Consider the following 19,387-nt stretch of genomic DNA (forward strand, 5'->3'; position numbering starts at 1 on the left):
AAACTGAAGAACAACCCAAGGAACAACAACCTTGAAGAACAACCCAAAGAAAAAACTGAAGAACAAACTGAGGAACAACCTCACGGACAACAACCCAAGGACAAACAACCTGAGGAACAACTCAAAGAAAAACTGAAGAACAAACTGAGGAACAACAACCTGAAGAACAACTCAAAGAAAAACTGAAGAACAACCTGAGGAGCAATCTGAAGAACAACCCATGAAGAACAACCCAAGGAACAACAACCTGAAGAACAACTCAAAGAAAAACTGAAGCGACAATAATACATGTTCTACAAGAGCATTTAAGGCGTCTGGTTCTAAGAGGTGAACTGTTCGTGTTGGACTCAAGGGGGCAGTTGTCGGTCTGAGAAGTGAAGCTCACTTCCGCGTTCAAAAAACTGCAATCCCCTCGGATTCCTCTGGGGGCTGGTGTCAGAAAGCAGCATTCTCCATAGACCCCCATGTTAAAATCGCCGACTTTACATCCTCAGTAAACATGTTAAAAGCCTGGTGTCAGAACGTTTTTTGGTCTCAATCAATAGTTTCTACCCCCGCACACACTCTGAGGGGGGTGAATTTTTTTTTAACTCTACCGTTTTACTGTTATAAGGTTAAAACTCTGGCCAATTAGGGCACGGAAACGTTGAGTGACAGGTCCGAGCAGCTCCGTGGACAGCTGCTTCGAGGCCAGTGGGCGGGTTCTCGGCCGGCCAATCCAACATGACGCTGTTCAGGCCGCCATATTGGAGTCACAAAAACGACTCCCCAAAACCAATGGGTGACGTCACGGACGCTACGTCCATTCTTTTTACAGTCTATGGTTGGACTGAGCTGAAACAACTCTGATGCTCAACACTTTCATTACTGGTTCACAATGAATCCTGGGATGTTTTGGACCTGAGGGTGACGATGTGTTTCTCAGAAGGAGCTTCAGAAATGGACCAGTCGTTCTGTGCGTCTGTTGCCGTGGGGACAATATTTCAGTAAAACACTGCGGCCCGGATCAGAGGTCTGGAGTCTCTCTGAGTTGATAGAAGAAGGTTTTTCCTCTTTAAACTTCTCAGGTTTTTTCACTAAAACGAAACAAAAATGGCTCTGATTTAACATCATTATGTAAAAAAGTAAATTTTTTTACTTCTTTTCTTCACTTTTCACTTTCACTTTATTTTCTAACCTGTTCATCATCATCAACATCTGACGACCTCAACCTGCAGCAGAGTTTTAAAGGGATAGTTCACTCATAATTGAAATTTCACTCATTATCTCCTCCCCCTCATGTGGACTAAGGGCTGGGAGAAGTTTCAGAGTCCTCCGTGGCTTCTCTGAGTTACAGGGGGTCTCGGCGTAGCAGTGCATGTCCATATGACGGTTGCAAATGGATACCAACTGTCTTCGTAACAAAAAGACACACCAAAAAACATCCAAATACCTCCATGCTGCTCGTATGTAATGTCCGTCTTGTATTGAAGCTTCCGCTGCAAACAAGCTTGAAATATAGACTTATTTAATTTTTTTCGGAACAATTTCGCATTTCGGGGCTTAAATACAAGAGGGACATTACATACGAGCAGTATGGAGGTATTTGGATGTTTTTTGGTGTGTCTTTTTGGATGAAGAAAAGTGAGGCCCATTTGCAACCGTCATATGGACATGCAGTGCTGCACGGAGCCCCGCTGTAACTCAGAGAAGCCACGGAGGACTCTGAAACTTCTCCCAGCCCTTAGTCCACATGAGGGTGAGGAGATAATGAGTTAATGAAATTTCAATTTTGGGTGAACTATCCCTTTAAACACTCCTGCGATAAAATCAGATCCAACGTGTTCAAACAGTGAAAATTCTTATTGACGTTTCATTTGTCCATTTCTAAAAAAAAAACCCTCCTGTCACCGTCCAATTAGACGACAGTTTCAACTCGTCTGTTGGAAAAAAAACGGAAAAAAAAGAAGAAAGTTGAGAATCATTAGACGGCGGCTCTGAAATCAGCTTCCACACAATCAGCGGCAGGTTCATGAAGGCACCAAATTAAAGCGGCCCAAAGAAAGGCAGATTTCAGAACAATCTGACCGCGCTGCAATTGATGGGGGGGAGGAGGAGAGAGGAAGGCAAAAAAAAAAAGAAAAAGAAACGGATAGAGAAAAGACGGAGCACCTCCAGTGCCTCGTAGCCATCCATTTCTGAAAGCCCCCCTTTCAAAGAGGAAATTAATTTTGAAAGAGGGAGAATAAAAGGAGCAGCCGAGGTGACTGGAGGTGCTGTATTAGACCACGCTCGACTAAAACCGAGTCATTTAAACCGTCGGCTGCCGCCTCGCCTCCCTGACCTCCCATCCTCGCCGCAGACAGAGAGGAATAATCTCCGTCCGCATTTCACTTCCCTTTTTTTTTTTTTTCCCCGTGTCTTACACATCCTAACCCCCCTCCTCCCTCTCGTTCCATCTGACCCCACCGGGCCACTGTAGACTAGTCACTTCCTGATTGCCACTCTGGATATTCAGAGCTCGGGAACTTTTGGAGAAGGTAATTGAAAAAGTTTCAGGGAGCTTCATGCTGCTGCCACCGCTGCCGCCGCTTTTTCTTTCTTGTGATGAGTTGTGTGACACGACTTCGCTTTGTCACCAGTTAAAACAGCAGGTTCAGAAACTCATCTACAGGTGGCGGGATGTGTTTTAACTGAAATACGTTTGCAAAGAATTCAGAGACTGAGAAGTAGAAGGAGAGATTTCTTTTTAAATCTATTGCAAAGATGCACGGAAACCTGAGAGAAACCGGAGAGCTCGACACTTAAAGGGACAACGAGGAGTTTCTATTTTGTTATAAAAAAGTCTCACGTTAATGTGGATGAATCTCCGCTACCCACACTTGTTAATGGGCCCATTTTCGATAAATATATTGTTTTGTCTCTATCATTATTTTGTTATTATTAGTGGTGGTGGAAATGCTGGTTGAGCCGTCCAGCGTTTCTTTACTTTCGGTTTCGTGGCGAGTCATGAGAATAACGCCGCCGAATCTCCGTTTATGGTGGGAACTACGACGGTATGTGATCGTCTTACAACCTCTGACTTTAATTCTTGATGAATGAAAACATGAGTCTGTCTTGCGCCGGTCAAAGAATTTCACGGTGCGCGGAGGCTCATAAATGTAGTGTTTAAACACTTCGCTTTTCCAAAACTCCTCGTTGTACCTTTAACACAACTTCAGAAAATATACAGAAAAGACAAATGTTTCCACAGACACAATAAAGTGGTGGATGTTTTCTGACTTGTGTCTTTGTGCACGAGTCCAGCCTTCAACGTCAGTATTATTCCCTTGGCTTCACTTGCTAATACTAGCACCGATTCTTATCACTTGTGGAGCCAACAGCAGCTCCTGCACTAAATTAATACAACACAAATATTTCTATAGTGCACACACAAACTCATACTGTATTAAAAATGTCTGATTAAAATCTTTGTTTTAAGTATAAATTACATCAAATCTCCCATTTCTTCCAAAGTCGGTCAGCTGAGAGTCTGCAGTTACATCTGTCTGCCACAAGATGGTGTACAAGAGAAACATGAATACAGAGATGGAGATACAGGTGTATGTTAAAGGGATAGTTCAACATTTTGGCAAATTGGTCCATTGCCATAATCCCTATAGTCATAGCAGTAGGTTCGTTACCTTTAATTGTCAGTGCAAGCTATTTTTAGAACGGCGGAGCAGAGCCGTGAGCTGCTCAGAGCTACGCTACGGAGGCTTATTATGGGATTTCTTTGGTTTCCCTCATCAAACTCATCAAATACACAATCCAACAACTCCACAACGCTCTGGTGCACAAGTTGTGACCTGCACATTCACCACGCTATGAGATAATAACACAACGTTACCAGACAGAGTTGTTTTAGAGGGAAATGCAGAAACTGCTTGATGAAAAACTGTCCCTGAAGGCAACGCGCATCAGCTGTTTTGCATGAATTAAAGGTAACGAACCTGCTGCTATGAGTAGGGATTATGGCAATGGGCCAATTTGCCAAAATGTTGAACTATCCCTTTAACAAGAGAGGGAGAAAACAGGGACAAATAATAGTAATACATTTCAAATGTATATGTTTTGAGCATAACTAATGAAATCAAATTTTATCAAACCATTCAGAATTGTGACGTGTTTTGACTTGGAGGAAATTAAAATCCTGACTGCAAACAAACGCACGACACCTGAACGCAGCACGGTCACAGGACAGAGGACAGTTGAGTGTATATCTGACTGTAGGTGAGCGCCGTGAACTCCCATCAGCCACTGCTGCTCGTCCCATCTCTCTGCTGGTTATGATTATTTGCCGTTCTGCCTAAACGCCTTCACTGCCCCCGACCCGACACGCCGTGAAAACGCTGAACGCCTCCTCGGCTTTTACCACCACAGTAAAAACCTGACTGCAGCCACAAACACAGCGCCGCAAATCATCCAGACAGATACTAAACACCACACCACTTCCTGTGTGTGTGTGTGTGTGTGTGTGTGTGTGTGTGTTTTATATCTCCTGACAAGATTGTAGAGTTCTGTAGAAACTTTTCTCTGAGTGTCTTTTAACTTTCAGGGTTCAGGAAATTACAAATATGGCCGCTGTGATAGTGTATAGAAGATAGATAGAAGATGTTTATTCTCTGTCAAACACGTCAAAACATGTCCAAGAAATCAGGTGATAAAGGTGCATTGTGTAGGAATTCCTCCCATCTAGCGTTGTGGTTGTAACAACTCAATCGTATTTTTCATGCTGCATTCACCTGAAATTGGGCAGAGGGCAGACGGACGACAGCCGCTGCACGTACAGTAACGGCATAAACAAGCCTCTATGTAAACAAGTGGTCCGTCAGCACGAGGCAAAACAATACACGTGACAATATGTTGTCATGGCGATCTCGTATTGTTTTACCTGACCCACGTTTTACCGGCTTTCTCTGGACTTCTGTGAATATCAACATGTGGCCAAATGAATGCAAAACTAAAGGTAATATATTAACATTAGTGGTCATGTGAGGCGATTAATTGATAAGTCTACAGAGGACTATTCAGATACTTTAACAATTGATTGAAGCTACATTGTGTAGGAATTCCTCCCATCTAGCGTTGCGGTTGTATATCACAAGCAACTCAATTGTATTTTTCATGCTGCATTCACGTGAAATTGGGCAGACGGCAGACGGACGACAGCCGTCTATGTAAACAAGTGGTCCGTCAGCACGAGGCAAAACAATACACGTGACGATATGTTGTCATGGCGATGTGGTATTGTTTTACCGGCTTTCTCTGGACTTCTGTGACTAAAATGACATCTGGCTAGTTATAGCGACGGCCGTCTGCCCGACTGCAGGTGAATGCAGCATCAGTGTAACGCTCTTTGCTCTTTGTTGATGGGGGGGATTACTGGTTAATGAAACACAGACTGAAGAACCAAATAATCGATTTTCATGAATAGATAACAGGAGAAGTTACACAATGTCCCTTTAAATATAAATGAGATCTAACGTCCCACCGTCTGCAGTTACACCTGTCGGCCACAAGGTGGTGCAGATGAGAAAATGAAGGGTTTTGTGAATACATTTAGTTAATTTCAACCTATATTCAACCTTTATTCAGCTTCTTCTGTGTGTGTTTGTGTGTGTGTAAATGTGTCATTGATGACAGCGTTGAGTCCACTGTCCAATCAGAGAGCAGCGTTTGGCTACTCACAGTCCAGGTGGCTCTGTCTGATTCCCTCCACGTCCTCAGCGTGGATGAACTGGTAGCAGCGCTTCCCCACGATGTCCACCGGAGTCAGGTCCATGTAGTCGCTGATCCTGAGGAGAGAAACACAACACACACACTGAAAACACACTGAAAACACACTGAAAACACAATGAAAACACACACAGGTGTAGGTAAAATACGGTAATCAAGTTAAACAGAGTCAATGGGATGTAAACAGGCTTCAAGTGGGTCAGAAAAAACAGAAGACTTTTTTTCAATTTTGGTGAAAAGGTGAAATTATATAAAGTAAAATATTAGAAAGTTGAATATTACTGAATTGTTTAAAATAGCAATGTTTTTATTATTATTTTATCTTTTTCAATATTTGTTGCATGTCATGTTTATGCAGCTGTTACAAGGTGTTGTACAAAAGTGTACGTCTGAAAGGCTTTATATATATATATATAAATATGTAATATAAATAAAAACACTATAATATATATTATAAATTATATTCTGAAGTGTTTTAAAAACAAAATGATTGTTGTTTCTCTTTAAGGCTACTTTAAAGTGATGAACCAGCGTTGGACTGAGGAACATTTCAACAAGTCATTTTCTGTTGCTCAATTGTTTGATTTATATTGTTAAAAAAGAAAAGAAAAGTGAGAATAAAATAACCTTTTTACAGGATGTGGGCCATGAGTTGAAGAAGACGCTAAGTCCTAACTGTGAATGTTTGCAGCAGTTGCTCTGTAATAAGCTTAATAAACTTTTCATATCTATTACAAATCAAATAAAAGTAGAGGAATCAGCTCCGTTTAACTTTTTATTCTGGACCTGAAAGAAAAGTGGAAGAAGGAAATAAATGAGGTTTTATTTTGAAATGATTAAACTCTAAAACATGGGGCTAGTTTGTGTTCAAGCTGAGAAAAAAGAAAAGAAACACAAAGATGTTTTCAGCTTGGTATCTGGTCATAAAAAGTCAAACGAAACGAAGTGTGAGACTCTGAGATGTGGAACTTGTCTTTCCTGCTCGACAATTAAACCGACTGATCGAAGGAGGAGAGGAAAAAGAAGAAGAAGAGGAAGTAAAAAAAGAAGAGGAAAAGAAAGAGGAAGAGGAAGCAGCAACAACAGAGGGAGTGAAGCCCGTCAGTCGCTCGTGCACTAGGTAACACGTCGTCGGCTTTAAAAGCTTTAATTTGAACAAATTTGCCACAGGATAGACAGAACAATTTCACCCGGTATCATTCTGATGGAGGACGAGTGAGGGAGGAGGAGGAGGAGGAGGAGAAAGAGGAAGAAGAGGGGGACTAATGTCTGGCAGGCAGATAACAGCACACTCTGTTCTTTAGAAAAAAAATCCATCCTCCCATTTTCTCATTCTCTTAGAAACTCATCCTGAGAACGAGGCTGTAATGTCGCTGTCGCTCCGCATCCAATATCATCCTCTGCCTCGCATTGTGTCTCTTCTTCCACCCACAAAAAAAAAAAAAAAAGCAATCTGTCTACTATCATTTTTTTCCTCCCCACTTCTCTTTTTATAATAAAACATGAAGGTTTTTTTTTTTTTTTTTTTGATATGGATCTGCGTGGTCGGGCCGGTTAACTCCGCAGCCAGATCCCGATGCCTATCTGCTTTATCTGGACACCGGCAGGGAGATAGATCCATCAGTGACATATTCCTCTGTTAAACCAGGAGGATTGGGTCAGACTTCCTCATGAATAAGAAGCTCCAACAGACACGGGAGACAACTCCGCTTTTTCTTTTTTTTTTTTTTTTTCTTATTTCTCTCTCCTTTCAGCAGCAGCAGCAGCGATGAAACATGAATGTAGATAACAGAGGGAACCATAGAGTTTAGGGTTCGAAACCAAACCAAAAAGAAAAGAAAAGAAAAGAAACAGTTTCTGTAAACACCAAGAACATTTGTCTTATAGTTGAAACAATCTCATTATACTTAAAATAAGACTCATCACATTAAAAGAAGCTCGTTTTTAGACACTTTTTACTTCTTTCAAGCTAATTTTTACTTGAAATAAGTAGAAAAATCTGATAGTGGAGCAAGTTTTTCTTTCTTATTACAAGCACAAAAAACTTGCTTTCACTGGCAGATTTTTCTACTTATTTCAAGTGAAGATTTGTTTGAAACAAGTGAAAATGATCTAAAAACAAGTTAATTTTTAGGTGATGAGTCTTATTTTAAGTGAAAAGAGATTAGTTTTGAGTAGAAATGAGACATTTTGACAAGAAATAAGACAAATATTCTTGGAAAGATTTGGGGTTTTTGCAGTGTATCGTTATTATAATTATTATCAATGAAACAATCAGTATGAAGTTTACTGAGGGAAAAGTTGTCTTATAATAAAAAGACAAAGACAGCAGCTACAGACAAACATGGAGAGAGCGCTGCATAATGATCAGTTTCTCTGGTTTTGACTGTCTACAGGTATGCGTTTTTGTTTTATTCTATAAGCTACTGACAACATTTGTCCCAAATTTGGAATAAAATATTGTGATTTAGAGCATTTATCTGCAGAAAATGACAACTTTTTTTTCTTATTTCTCTCTCCTTTCAGCAGCAGCAGCAGCAGCAGCGATGAAACATGAATGTAGATAACAGAAGGAACCACAGAGTTTAGAGTTCGAAACCAAAAAAAAAAGAAAAGAAAAGAAACTGTTTCTGTAAAGACGTCGTTTAAATGATCAGAAATATGACAACGGCTCTGTAGAAACAGATCCTATCAATATTATAAGTATTATCAATGAAACAATCAATATGAAGTTTACTGAGGGAAAAGTTGTCTTATAATAAAAAGACAAAGACGAGCATGGAGAGACCGCTACATGATGATCCGTTTCTCTGGTTTTTACTATCTACAGGTATGTGTGAGAGTGAAATGAACACCTTTTGTTTAATTTTATAAACTACTGACAACATTTGTCCCAAATTTGGAATAAAATATTGTGATTTAGAGCATTTATCTGCAGAAAATTACAACTGGATGCAAAGAAACTCAGAAATCAATGTAGGTGGATTAATACTAACCCTCAGCAGTGGTTTTTAGACTCTTACTGGTTATTAAATAAGATTTGGTTTAGGTGACGACCTCATCAGTGCCTCATTAAGTAGAAAGAAGATATTTTATACAGCACATTTCCTACCAGAGCCAAAATATGGTAAATAATGAGGTCTGTTTCTTCTGCCAAACATGTAGAGAAACCGATTGAAGAAACAGTTGAAGTGGTCTCTTCATTTTTTCCAAAGCCGTAAAAGAAATAATTTTTTTTTTTTAAAAAGCAGAAACTGGATTTAAAGAAATAGAAAAAAAGAGAAAAGTTTTAAAAAAAAACAACTAAAAATCATTGCACATTAATACAGAGCTAAAAAAAAAAAGGTGCATGACACCATTTATCATGTAACTGCTGCATGATAATTAATCCACCTGTAATCTAACATGGACTAACACTTGGATGTTTTTATCATGATTAAGAAAATAAACCTAATTGATGTGTTTGGAGTAAATAAACTTGAACAAACTGTAGAATAAAGAAAGTTAAAAAAAACAAAGCAAACAAAGACACCCACATGAATGAAATTTATAATATGATATAAATATAGAGTCTTTATTACAAGTGAAAGTGAAGTTGTCAAACCTTTCAAATGAAAGTGCGATTGCGAAGACGGAGGTTTACAGTATGGTCATCATGACACAAATTTGTATGTATTTTATGTGTTAAATAATAATCATTTATGGTTTTTATTTATTATTAAGGTCAATTTAAAATTATTTCATTTAAATATTTAGCTTTTAATCCAAATAAGGAATAAAACTTTCAAAATAAAGTTCCTATTCGCAACATATAATCCGACTTGGTTGGCAGGAAGAAGTTGTATTTTTAAAATCTTTATTTTATTTAATTATCCTTATAATTTTTGGTTTATATTCCTGAAATTAAATTAAAAATACATACGATTTTGAGTTGAAATGTAAAACCATGTGTTGTGTTGTGTGTTGTGTGCGTTGTGTGTACCTGTTCTCGCAGTAGACGATCTTGAGGTCCATGTTGACCCGCGTGACGAACATCTGGCAGTCGATGCGGACCTCGTTGATGGTGGGCGGGGGCAGCGCGTGGGCCACCACCACCATCCCCATGATCTGATTGGGCACCGAGCGGCTGTGGGTCAACGCCATCCTGATCCGCAGGCGGCCCGTCACGTGGATCACCTGGAGGGGTCAAAGGTCAAAGGTCAAAGGTCAGAGAGAGAGAGAGAGGGAGAGAGAATGAACATCCACATTCAGACGAAAATCGTTGAATTTCATAAATGGTAACACTTTAGATTAGGGAACACATATTCACCATTAAAGGGATAGTTCACCCAAAATTGAAATTTCACTCATTATCTCCTCCCCCTCATGTGGACTAGGGGCTGGGAGAAGTTTCAGAGTCCTCCGTGGCTTCTCTGAGTTACAGGGGGTCTCGGCGTAGCAGTGCATGTCCATATAACGGTTGCAAATGGATACCAACTGTCTTCGTAACAAAAAGACACACCAAAAAACATCCAAATACCTCCATGCTGCTCGTATGTAATGTCAGTCTATATAAGTCTATATTTCAAGCTTGTTTGTAGCAGGAGCTTCTCTTCCCGGTTCGTCAAATTTGGACGAACCAGGAAGAGGAGCTTCGAGAAGCTTCTGCTACAAAACAAGCTTGAAATATAGACTTATTTAATTTTTTTCGGGACAATTTAGCATTTCGGGGCTTCAATACAAGACGGACATTACATACGAGCAGCATGGAGGTATTTGGATGTTTTTTGGTGTGTCTTTTTGTTACGAAGACAGTTGGTATCCATTTGCAACCGTTATATGGACATGCACTGCTACGCCGAGACCCCCTGTAACTCAGAGAAGCCACGGAGGACTCTGAAACTTCTCCCAGCCCTTAGTCCACATGAGGGGGAGGAGATAATGAGTGAAATTTCAATTTTGGGTGAACTATCCCTTTAACTAGGTGCTTAATAAGCTTAATTACTTGTTAATATGTATATAAGTAGCTTACTAGCTCCTTATTAGTGATTATTAAGCATGTATTAACACCTTATTCTACATAGCCTTATTCTACCTCTATTAGACCATGAATTAAGATTTTTCCTGATATTAAACTCCTAATTATCGCTTATTCATTGTAAATGAATGCATTGTTGTTTCTGAATAATGCTGTGAATAACCAGTGGGTTGTTGGGGCCTTGTACAGAGGCAGTAGCACAAGAACAGTAATTCTTCCTTTATCACTCTGAATTAGTGTATAGCCTAGCATTAATTCATTAATTTACAATGAATAAGTGATAATTAGGAGTTAATATCAGGAAAAATCTTAATTCATGGTGTAATAGAGGTAGAATAAGGCTAGAACAAGGTGTTAATACGTGCTTAATAATTACAAATAAAGAGCTAGTAAGATACTTATATGCATATTAATAAGCACCTATGGTGAATATGTGTTCCCTAATCTAAAGTGTTACCATAAACTCTGCACATTATTGATGAAGTTGAACTTGTTTTATATCAATAACTTGGAGAAAACTTATCAATGAACATTTGTTAATGTTTGTTTTTTAACTTGAACAAAATAAACCAGATGTTTTTGTGATTTAATTCTGATTTTTAATTATTTTAGGTTCTGATCCACAATAGATTTAAACACCGATCAGTCGGATCAACGAAGCATCAATAAAGTCTTAAAGCTGCAGTTTGACACTGTTCAACTTGTAGAAGCTTATTCCACTTATATTTAACTTATATTTATTGAATATTAAATAATAGATTCTTGATTTGCATTTTAAATGTTTCAGAGTGAAGATTGTTTAGTTTTTTTTGTGTGTGGACTCTCAGGGCCACCGTAGTTTCTTCTTGAGTTGGGTGAGAAAACACTTCATTGTGTGTTTTTCAGATGAGATTCAGTTCAGTTTGTAAAATCTGAATAATGTAGTAAAAAATAAATTATTTCTGTCACGAATATTGATTAAACTTCCCTTTTCTTTTAAGGAGAATAAAAAAAAGAGGAAAAGAAGAATAAGCAGAGTTGACTTCTGTCTGGATTAAGTTGTCGGTTTGTGTTTGTGTTTGTGTTCCAGATAAATCGATTAATTTATTGATTCTGTATCGTGTTTGTTGAGAAGTGGATTCATGTTTCTGAAACTGAATCAGCCTCTTCGTTTAGTACGGAGCAGCAACATGACAGCGCTCAGACTGTAACACTGTGTTTGTGTGTGTGTGTGTGTGTGTGTGTGTGTCAAGTGAGTGCAAATGTGTGTAGTAATATATGCATGCGTGTGAATATTTATGTGCTTCTCTCTCTCCGCTGTGATTTGCATGTGATCTGAGTCTGCCAGGTGGAACATGGTGTGCACACACACACACACACACACACACACACACACAGAGTCCCAGTCCGTGTGAGAATAAAACATCAAACTTCATTGATGATTCAGTCGTCTGTCTCTCTGAAGGAAAAGAGGAAGTGTTGTTGTTTTATTTCTATTCATTAATGACAAAGTAAAAGCTCGACCTGTAAGTTTATTAAAACAACATCACTGAAGATGTTGAACCAATGATCAATTAATTAAAATCAATTTCCTTTTCATCTCTGATAATGAAGTCTGAGTGATTCAATAAAAATTTAATACAAACATCTACCTTTATTTTGAAGGTGCTTTAACACAAACATCTACCTTTATTTTGAAGGCACTTAAACACAAACATCTACCTTTATTTTGAAGGCGCTTTAATACAAACATCTACCTTTATTCTGAAGGCGCTTTAACACAAACATCTACCTTTATTCTGAAGTAGCTTTAACATAAAAATCTACCTTTATTTTGAAGGAGCTTTAACACAAACATCTACCTTTATTTTGAAGGAGCTTTAATACAAACATCTACCTTTATTCTGAAGGAGTTTTAACACAAACATCTACCTTTATTCTGAAGGAGCTTTAACACACACATCTACCTTTATTCTGAAGGAGCTTTAACACAGACATCTACCTTTATTTTGAAGGAGCTTTAATAATAACATCTACCTTTATTTTGAAGGAGCTTTAATAAAAACATCTACCTTTATTCTGAAGGAGCTTTAACACAAACATCTACCTTTATTTTGAAGGAGCTTTAACACAAACATCTACCTTTATTCTGAAGGAGCTTTAACATAACATCTACCTTTATTCTGAAGGAGCTTTAACACAAACATCTACCTTTATTCTGAAGGTGCAGTAGGTGTAGTTTGTCTCTGACCTTATATCCTGAGGACTTGATGTGAACTCCTCTCTTCGTGAGCGTCGACTTCATCCGGACGAAGAAGGATCGTTCCAGCGTGTTGTCCGGCGCCAGGAGACTCGGGCTGCTCGACTCCACTGAGACACAAACACAACACACAGGAAACACCACTTTAAAAAACTTTGTGTTGTTTAATACAGGGGGTCTCAACTAGTCTCACTCTGGGACCGAGGAGGACCATGACAACTGCATGTACGGAAGTGAATAAAAAAATATCAAACTGCACAAAATGGAGAACAACAAAACGATATATTTGACTTCTAATGCATCTCTGCATTCAGAGCATGTTCACAAAAGTGAATAAATATCAAATTGCACAAAATAAAGACCCACAAAACAAAACAAGGTATTTTCACTGCATTCAGGCCACCAGGGCCGTTGTATAGGGGAGAAAGGTGATGATAATTCTAGGGGCCCAGTGCCCAGTGGGGCCCATAAAAAACCCCAGTAGTCTAATCTTTGTATGACTGATTTATTCTGCGTAAGACCCTGACTAATACTCATAGTACACTGTAAAAACTCAACATCTTTCCAAGAATATTTGTCTTATTTCTTATCCAAATGTCTCATTTCTAGTCAAAACTAATCTCTTTCCACTTAAAATAAGACTCATTACCTAAAAATTAACTTGTTTTTAGATAATTTTCACTTAAATTCACAATAAATAGAAAAATCTGCCAGTGAAAATAAGTTTTTTGTGCTTGTAATAAGGAAGAAAAACTTGCTCCACTATCAGATTTTTTCTACTTATTCCAAGTGAAAATATGCTTGAAAGAAGTAAAAAGTGTCTAAAAACAAGCTACTTTTAATATGACGTGTCTTATTTTAAGTAGAATGAGATTTGTTTTGACTAGAAATAAGACAAATATTCTTGCTAAGATACTTGAGTTTTTGCAGTGTAATGCTGCATTAGCATCAAAACAAAGAAGGCTAAATAAAAAACGATAATACATAGTAGTCTAAGAAAAAAAAAGAGGAAAAGTTAGGGGGAGGGGCCCACTTTAGTATTCTTTAAGGGGGCCCAGAATTCCTAGCGACGGCCCTGCAGGCCACATTAATAAGAAACTGATATCTTTGCATTCAGTGCAAATGGAGCAAATAATAAGAAACTGAGGAGGACCATTACAACTGCATGTGTTCACGTGTCTCGTGTGCCTTTCAATATAAGTTATTTTTCAAAATAAAAGACATGTCCAACATCAGATGTGCATTAAATATTATTTACTTTTTTGACCAGCTGTCCGCGACCCATCCAGAACGGGTCCGCGACCCACTTTTGGGTCCCGACCCACCAGTTGAGAACCACTGGTTTAATATATTATCACTCAGATCCCCCAAAAAACGGTGCTGGAGAGAGATCAACTGTTGGTTTTTAATTATTAATCTGATATTTAATTTGAATCAGACACAAAACTGAGTGAAATCCTGTTTAAATAGGTTCAGTGCTGAAAAAGGAGAATAAAACATGAAGCTTTTAAGAATCTGAATTTCATCCAAAAATTACAAATCTCATCACAGAGAGAGAGAATCAGGACTTTAATGTTTCCTGTGTTTGTTTTTTCTTTTAAAGGTCTGTGAAGGCGAGAAAGAGTTTGACACTGAAACACCAACAGAATGATTTTTTAATCGGTGTAAAACAAACAAATAAATACATTCACGTTGTCGACCAATCACAGTTCGCTGTCAAACCCGCCAATCAGCTCGACGTGGCAGCAGCCGGACGGCGAAATGTCAAAACACGTCAGGCGAGACGAGACGAGACGAGACGAGTGGAAACAGGAAGTTCAGACACAAATTAAAAGTTGGTTAAGGAGGAAAGAAACGCTCGACGTGTTTGTTTGAAAGCTGTAATCTTCTCATGTCAGGACTGTCAAAATAAAAGTCTCCATCCTCACGAAGAGAAGAGGCCAAGAGGGAGAGGGAAATATTGTTTTTGCTTAATGCACTGTGCAAATAAAACACTCAACTTTATTCATACAGCACCTTTGAAAAGATAAAATAACAAAAGATTCTTAAAAATTCGTTTTAAAATAAATAATAATTTATTCTGAAGGAGCTTTAACACAAACATCTACCTTTATTTTGAAGGAGCTTTAACACAAACATCTACCTTTATTTTGAAGGAGCTTTAACAAAAACTTCTACCTTTATTTTGAAGGTGCTTTAACACAAACTTTAACACAAAATAAATGAAATAGAAATAAAAAATATTTGATTTCTGACGATTAAATAAAGAAAATAATAAATGTAGACGGGATCAGTTTCCAGCTGCAGTGACGTCATCAATCAGTATCAATCAATCGAGACACGACAATCGACAACAATCTGTAACGGTCTCGTCCTTCAAAACACACACAACACAACACAACACATTATTCACCAACACACACACACACACACACACACAGTCAGGAAGCGGCGGCGGTTACTGAAGGTGAGACGCTCCATTTGTCAGCTGCCATCAGGCTCCCAGAAATCAACTGCATATTCATAACTTCTCCATCCATCAGGGGGAGTGATGGGAGGAGAGACAGCCGGGAACGCCCCGTCTCGTCTCGCCACACACACACACACACACACACACACACACACTGGCCTACACACACACACACACACACACACACACACAGTCCAGTGTGGCTGTATTTCTCTGCACCCTGTGGTTTTAGTCCATCAGCTCCATCAGTTATAATAATCGTATCACACAAACCGTTTTATGTGGAGGTTAAAGGGTTAAACAGCTACAAGCATGAAGACACACACCCGCACACAGGATATGACACGTTATTTTGTTGCTAGGCGACATCTAGTGGTCGACAAAGTCACTACGACAGGAGCAACAGAAGAAAAGAAGTCACATCCAAACTCCCATGAGTTCCGCCTTTTGACTATTTGTGACCCGCTCTGGGGAAATGAGTCGGAAGTCGCAACTTTTTATTTTTAGATAATCAGCTGATAACATGGAAAACCAATAAAAAAAATAAAAAATGTTTTTGCTAATTTTAAAGAAATTACATTCAAAAACAATCTCCCAAAGTTTCCTAGTCCAGATAATTGAGAAAAGGCACGGAAATTACGATTAAAGTTGATTTGCAACTTTTAACCCTCTAAAGACGAGCACAACATGAAATAACTTATGAGCCGTTTATGATAGAGACGAGCTGTAAACTGCATCTGAATCGCGGGATTTCCCGCTTTCTGAGGGTCATTGAATGGTGCATTTATGACAACAAAGAATGGGGTCCACATGTAACTAATCACGTAGTACGAGAACAGAAACTGAGCGTAGCATCGACGCTAAACCGAGCGTAGCATCGATGCAACGCTTGCACACGTTTTACAAAACATGAAAACACGTCTGAACCGTTTATGATGGAGACAAACTGTAAACTGCATCTGAATCGTGAGATTCTCCGCTTTCCGAGGGTCCCTGAATGGTGCTTTTGTGACAACAAAGGGCGGGGTCAGTGTAATCACGTAGTACGGGAATAGATGCTAAACCGAGCATAGCGTTGATGCTAAACCGAACATAGCATCAATCCAACGCTTGCACACGTTTTACAAAACATGAAAACACATCTGAACCGTTTATGATAAAGACGAGCTGTAAACTGCATCAGAATCGCGGGATTTCACGCTTTCGGAGCGTCCTTGAAGGGTGCATTTATGACAACAAAGGACGGGTCCGTGTAATCATGTAGTACGGGAATAGATGCTAAACCGAATGTAGCATCGACGCTAAACCGAACGTAGCATTGATGCAACGCTTGCACATGTTTTACAAAACATCAACAAAACATGAAACAACTTCCGAACCGTTTATGATAGAGACGAGCTGTAAACAGCATGTGAACTGTTAGATTCTCTGCTTTCCGAGGGTCATTGAATGGTGCCTAAAGGACAACAAGGGACTGTATAAGGTGCGTATAATCACGTGGTACAGGAACAGACGCCAGAGTCCGCTGGCCTTTAAACCAGAGACGCTCTAGTGTTTAAATGCTTTTCAATCAGAAAAAGAGAGTGGAAGACCATAATTCAAATGGCCACATCTTGAAAACCATCCAATGTATGTATCATTTTAAAGCTTATTTTGCTGGATCAGGTCACATTTGATTCATTCTAAGTCACTATGGCAACGTGTTGGGATGTATTTACGCTATTTAGTTTGTTTGCGCTGTTTGACCGAAGCCTTCAGCTCTTTGTGATGTCACCGTGTTCACACCTGTTCACACCTTTTGTCTGAGGCGACGTCGTCATTCACATCCTGTTTGTCCAGGAAATGTAAAGACGTTGTTTCAAACATCTGAACAAATGAGACGCACGCACACATACACACACACACACACACACACACACACACATACACACACATTCATACAGACACACACGTGTTGTTTTAATGAGGACGCTGTTTGTGTTTCTACTGCATATATATGTGTGTGTGTGTGTGTGTTTAGGGCTGGTTGTGTTTTTCCCTCCTTTTTTCTTTCCTCAACTCCCCTAACGCACACACACACACACACACACACACACACACACACACACACACACACACACACAGGTCTCTGGTGGACGAGCTGGTTTGATCAGCGCTGATACGTGTTGACAACGTCTAATCTGAGAAAATTGAAAGAAATGAATTAATATGCAAATTCATCCTTTATAATATAAATGTCCTTGAAGAGAGAGAAAGAGAAAGAGAGAGAGAGAGAGAGGGAGAGAGATGACAAACCTGAACATGGAGAAGTGACAGATGAAAGAAAAGAGAGGAAGAAAGAAAGAAAGTGAGGAGAAGAGAAGTGAGTGAGACATAAGATGAGAGGTGAAAGAAAAGGTGGATACCGGTAAATGCAGAAGAGATAAATAAAGGAGGAAAGGGAAGAACGGAGGGATGGAGAATATAAAGAATAGAGGAGAAGTGAAGAAGAATATAAAGAATAGATGAGAAGTAAAGAAAGAAAGAAAGAAAGAAAGACAGAAAAAGCAAAAGAGGAAGATGAAGATGAAAAGAAAAAAGAAAGGAGGACAAGAATGAATCGGGAGGAGAAATAAAAAGACTTTTAAAAAAGAGTTAAAGTTGAAAAATGGAGGGAGGAAAAAGTAAGAATGACAGATGGAGAGAAAGAAGCAAAAGATTTTTTAAAAAAGAGATGCGAGACAGACGGAAATAGAAGAACAGCAGAGAAAGCACCATGAAAAGAACAGAAAGAAAAAGAGGAGGATGGAGATGAAGGAGGGGAAGAGAGGACAGACAGACAAAGGAGAAGGAGAGAGGGGGAGAAAGAGGGAGGAAAAGGAGGAAAAGGGGGAGAAAGGAGAAGGAAACAACACAAGGATCCCAGGAGGAGAGAAAAATCTTTGTCTCCTCCTCCCTCCCTCTCTCCCTTCATCCCTCCATCAGCTCTCTCTCTCTCTCAGTCCTCCAGGAAATCAGCCGCCGATCTGACGGAGGAATAATGATGATGGAGAGAGAGAGAGGGAGGGAGGAGAGGAGAGGAAGGAGGGAGGACGGAGGAACGACAGGGGAGCTGGACCCTCTTTCTCTCTTTGTTATGCACTTTGAATTAATGGGATTAGTTTCCCTGTAGAAACACACACACACACACACACACACACATTACACACACATTACAAACACACACACATTACACACACACACACACACACACACAAAGATATCACTTTCATTGTCACACACACACACACACACACACACACATTAAACCATTTCATGAATGAAGAAGAGAGAAGAACAGATTCGGGAGGAGAGAAATGGAGAGAGGGATAAAAGAAAAAAGAGAAGCAAAAAGAGCGAAGAGAGATGGACGGAAAAAGAAAGAGAGGGTGAGGAAGAAGGAGAAAAGATTAAAAAAAAGAAGAAAAAGAGGAGGAGAGAGAAGTGAGTGAACATTATGACATCACTATGAAGCCGATATTCGATCCAGTTTGAAGTTTGTGTTGAAAGTTGTGCAGGTTGTCAGGTCACAGTGACCTTTGACCTTTGTGTTGTCATGACTACAACAATAAATAGGAAGAGAAAAACAGAAAAGGAAGAGAAGAAAAAGAGGAGGAAGTGGAGGAAGAAGAGGAGGTTTAATACAAACATCTACTTTTATTCTGAAGGAATTTTAACACAAACATCTACCTTTATTCTGAAGGCGCTTTAACACAAACATCTACCTTTATTTTGAAGGCGCTTTAACACAAACATCTACCTTTATTTTGAAGGAGCTTTAACACAAACATCTACCTTTATTTTGAAGGCCCTTTAACACAAACATCTACCTTTACTTTGAAGGAGCTTTAACGCAAACATCTACTTTTATTCTGAAGGCGCTTTA

The 19,387-nt window shown here is 39.1% G+C and overlaps 1 protein-coding gene across 1 annotated transcript in view; it reads right to left on the reverse strand.

Annotated features, from left to right (window-relative positions):
• npas3 (neuronal PAS domain protein 3) overlaps positions 1–19,387 on the reverse strand; it is a 383,046-nt gene that overhangs the window by 21,315 nt on the left and 342,344 nt on the right. Inside the window, exons 8-10 of the mRNA XM_085768276.1 lie at positions 13,005–13,123; positions 9,740–9,933; positions 5,710–5,816 (exon numbers count right to left, since the gene is read on the reverse strand). Coding sequence (XP_085624402.1) covers positions 5,710–5,816; positions 9,740–9,933; positions 13,005–13,123 — 420 coding nt within the window. The remainder of the gene's footprint in view (positions 1–5,709; positions 5,817–9,739; positions 9,934–13,004; positions 13,124–19,387) is intronic.

The sequence above is a fragment of the Trachurus japonicus genome, chromosome 22, assembly GCF_045865225.1.
Source record: "Trachurus japonicus isolate A0001 chromosome 22, Traja_1.0".
Classification (NCBI taxonomy): Eukaryota; Metazoa; Chordata; class Actinopteri; order Carangiformes; family Carangidae; genus Trachurus; species Trachurus japonicus.